The 3,242-nt window shown below is 59.7% G+C and overlaps 1 protein-coding gene across 2 annotated transcripts; it reads left to right on the plus strand.

Annotated features, from left to right (window-relative positions):
• Positions 1-57: 57 nt before the first annotated feature.
• On the plus strand, positions 58-3,199 carry LOC103926329 (ras-related and estrogen-regulated growth inhibitor-like protein). 2 transcript variants are annotated; one of them, XM_009335189.1, is made up of 4 exons: positions 58-196; positions 627-680; positions 1,147-1,223; positions 1,792-3,199. In XM_009335189.1, exons 1-4 carry the CDS (start codon positions 58-60, stop codon positions 2,215-2,217), a joined length of 696 nt encoding a protein of 231 aa, XP_009333464.1. In that variant the 3' UTR covers positions 2,218-3,199. The 2 variants fall into 2 exon arrangements, with proteins under 2 accessions (XP_009333464.1, XP_009333465.1); XM_009335190.1 differs by having other exon boundaries at positions 98-196; positions 1,795-3,199.
• The last annotated feature ends 43 nt before the right edge of the window (positions 3,200-3,242 follow it).

The raw sequence follows: 3,242 nt of genomic DNA on the forward strand, positions 1-3,242 counted from the left end.
CGGAGGCGGCTCCGCACCCTCCTCGGGGCCGGCCGGCGAGGCACGGCCGTGCTCGGCATGGGGCTCCGGCTCCCGCTGCGCCGGAGCGCCAGCTTCACCCCCGACCACCCTGCCCTCGTGGAGGTGCCCGGCCCCACCGCCCTGAAGATGGAAGCAAACGTCCTCGTTATGGGAGCGGACAGCGTGGGGAAATCGGGTAAGAACTGGCCGTGAGCTGGGAGCAGGGGGTTTCCCAGGCAGGGAGACCCGTTTCTCCCCCCCCAAAAAAGGCTGAAAACTGCAGCGGCGTTTGGAGAACAAACTGCAGAGACCAACTCTGCGGAGCAAGAGCAAGGCTGAGCTTTCAGGCGTGGTGGTGATTCGAGGTGGGGAAGCTGAGCACAACCTCGCAGGCAGCGGGCGAGCGCCAGGGGAAGGTGTTTTCCGCTGAGCTGTGGTTTGCTGATGCTCTGGTCCGTGCTGTGCCTCTGCTCTGCTCGCAGACCTGCCGAGGGCTGGAAAACCGGAGGTCGTTCCTGCTAGTGGGAGTTTACAGGGGGATGGTGCCTGACTCTGCTCTGGATTTAGAAAGGGAAAATCCTTCAGGTTTAGGGTTATTCTGATGATTCTTATTCTCCCCTCCGCAGCTCTGACTGTGCGTTTCCTCACCCGGCGCTTTATCGGGGAGTACGGAGACATGGGTGAGTGCCAGGCCAGGGCCAGGCCGGTTCCCGTTAGGGACTGGGGTCAGGAGGCGAGCCTGCTTCTGCCCGTGGGATTTCATTGCGTCCCATCCTCTTCTGCCTTTCTCCAGAGCCTTCCCCTGCTCCTGGGGGAGCTCGATGGTTGTATTTGTTCAGTGACCCATCTCTTCGCTCCAGAACTGCTTCTCTGGGGTGCAAAAGGTCCTGGGTGGCAGCTGGTGGCACCAGTGTGCCTGGACTGAACGCTGGGGTGGAGGCAGGCTGGGGTGGCCACAGCCCTGGAGACCACCATGCTCCATGTGGTTGTTGCTGTACGAAAAGAGCCCCCGGACCTTGCCTTGTAGAGCATGGTCTCCCAGGGTGGACGTGACAGGCTTGTCCCCAGGAGGAGAAGACCTGGGTTGAGGGAGCTATTTCTTGGGTCTGTGAAGATGGCCATTTTTGTTCTCATGTTTTTTGGCAGAATTCATCTACAGCCACAACCTGACCGTGGACGGCCGAGAGATTCTCTTCCACATCTGGGATGTCCCCAATTCCCAGGTGAGAGGGCTCCTCTCCCATCGCCTGTTTTCACCCCGGGAAGCAAAAAACCCTCTACTAAAAGTTACACGGGGGGGAACCATAGGCATAAGCAAAACCCTTGTGTCAGGTGGTTTGTAGACAACTAAACTCTTCTCGCCTGCAGAGCACAGAGCAGCAGCATTGCTGGCAGGGTAGCAATAGTCACCGTAGCCCATGGTCCTCTGACTGAGGACGTTGGGGGCTGAAGCACTAATGTTATCAGCCTGGACTGAGCACAGGACTGTGCTGACAAAGTGGAAGTGCCGCTCTGAGGTCCCCCCCGCTGTTATCGCCTACAGCCTGCAGCGCTTGCCAGTTGGGTGATGAGGGTGAGGACAGTGATGCCGAAGCCCAAATCGTGTCCCCTTGGTGAGGTCTGCCAGGTCCTGCTCTGCCTGCCTCAGTACTCCTCTTTCTCTCTGCCCTTCTGCTGCTGCTCGCTAGCCGCTCCGGTCCCGAGGGGCTCAGGATCGCCGTGCCCTGTGCTAGCAGGCAGGCATGGAGGGGGGGAGCTGGGTAAAGGAACCTTCCTTTTCTCTTTCCCCAGGAGCAGACGGAGGAGGGCTCCTCGGAGGAGAAGCGAATCCAGTGGGCAGACAGCTTTGTCCTGGTCTACAGCATCTGTGACCGCGCCAGCTTCAACATCCTGCCCCTCAAAATCCAGTTCATCAAGGCGGCCAAGGAGGGGCAGAGCCAGGAGAAGGTGCCCATCATTATTGTGGGCAACAAACGCGACCTACACCACCAACGGGTGGTGTCCAGCGAGGAGGGTCGGCTCCTGGCCCTCTCTTTAGACTGTGGTTTCTACGAGGTGTCTGCAGCTGAGGCTTATCATGGAGCCCTCATGGTCTTCCATGGACTGGCCAAACGCATCCCTGATACCAAACTGGCTCTGAAAAAGGGTACGGGGATCCGTGGCATCGTCAAGACGATGTCGGCTGTGTTTGCCCGTAAGCGAACGGATTCCCTCTGAGAAGGGTGAGCCTGGGTGTTGCTTCTCTCCGCGCTGCCCAGCTGGGCTGAGCCTCCTCCCTGGGTGCCCATGGAGATGGTGTGCGCTTCCATAAGTATGGTGGGTTCCTTGCTGCCCTCCTAACCTCAGGGTCTGGGTCTCCTGCCATACACGGCCAGTGCAGCTGAGGACTGGTAGTACCTTCCTCTGCTCCCTCCTGTAGAGCTCTTGGCTCCATGGTGGGACAGGTGGTGGGGCAAAGTCTCTGCTCTTTGCTGTACTGGATTTTTAGGTGCCTCCTGCTTTCTCCTTCCATCCTCCAATGCTGGAAACCACCAGGTGATCTTGCCGCCGCTCCAGGCAGCATCATCCCCAGCTCCTTCAGTGGGAGCTGCCCGGGCTTGTCAGTGAGCAGGGAGGACACGCTGCTTCTGCGTGGCCACCCAGCTCAGTGTCAGCCCCTCCTACCCTGGGATCCTTATTCCTGTTTAACGCTCATCAGGGTCCTCTCTGGTAACCCTGGAGCACACACGAGCTGGCAACGTGGGGGTTTCTCCAGCGGGGAGCCACCGGCAGTTCCCGTGTGCGCTTCACCGTGTCTGAGTGTCCCAGAGCCTGCGGCACCGGCTGATCCCCGAGGACCTCGCTGAGGTCCCCATCCCACCCGCCTTGCTTTTGAACTGTCCTGCTCGTGGTCCTCTCTCCCACAGCCTTTCAGCGACCGTAGCAGTTTTCCTCGTGCAAGCGCTGTACGGGCTGTGCCTGGGAAAAACCAGGCGCGTGGCTCGTTCCCAGGATGGGGAATCGTACGGTGCTCCTTCGCAAGCCGCTCCTTCTGTAAGGCTGCCTGTCTCCGGGGAGGGAGGGAGGGGGGGGAAGGGGTCGCCGGGTTCATCGCCGAACCCTTCTGCTGCCGGGAGCTTTTTCCCTGCCTCTCCCCAAACCCTTCCCCTGGTGCGCCTGGGAAAGCAGCGTGTTGGAAGAGGGTTTGTGTGTGCAGTACAGACGGCGATTTCTCTGCTCTGTTCTGGAAATGCAATAAATTG

The sequence above is a fragment of the Pygoscelis adeliae genome, unplaced genomic scaffold, assembly GCF_000699105.1.
Source record: "Pygoscelis adeliae isolate BGI_AS28 unplaced genomic scaffold, ASM69910v1 Scaffold21, whole genome shotgun sequence".
In the NCBI taxonomy this organism is placed as follows: Eukaryota; Metazoa; Chordata; class Aves; order Sphenisciformes; family Spheniscidae; genus Pygoscelis; species Pygoscelis adeliae.

Excerpts from the sequence above, each read along its gene's own strand:
- LOC103926329 (XM_009335189.1), top strand. The coding sequence starts at position 58 with ATGGGGCTCCGGCTCCCGCTGCGCCGGAGCGCCAGCTTCACCCCCGAC. Across the intron at positions 197-626 it reads GGACAGCGTGGGGAAATCGG|CTCTGACTGTGCGTTTCCTC; the intron begins GTAAGAACTGGC and ends TCCCCTCCGCAG. Across the intron at positions 681-1,146 it reads CGGGGAGTACGGAGACATGG|AATTCATCTACAGCCACAAC; the intron begins GTGAGTGCCAGG and ends GTTTTTTGGCAG.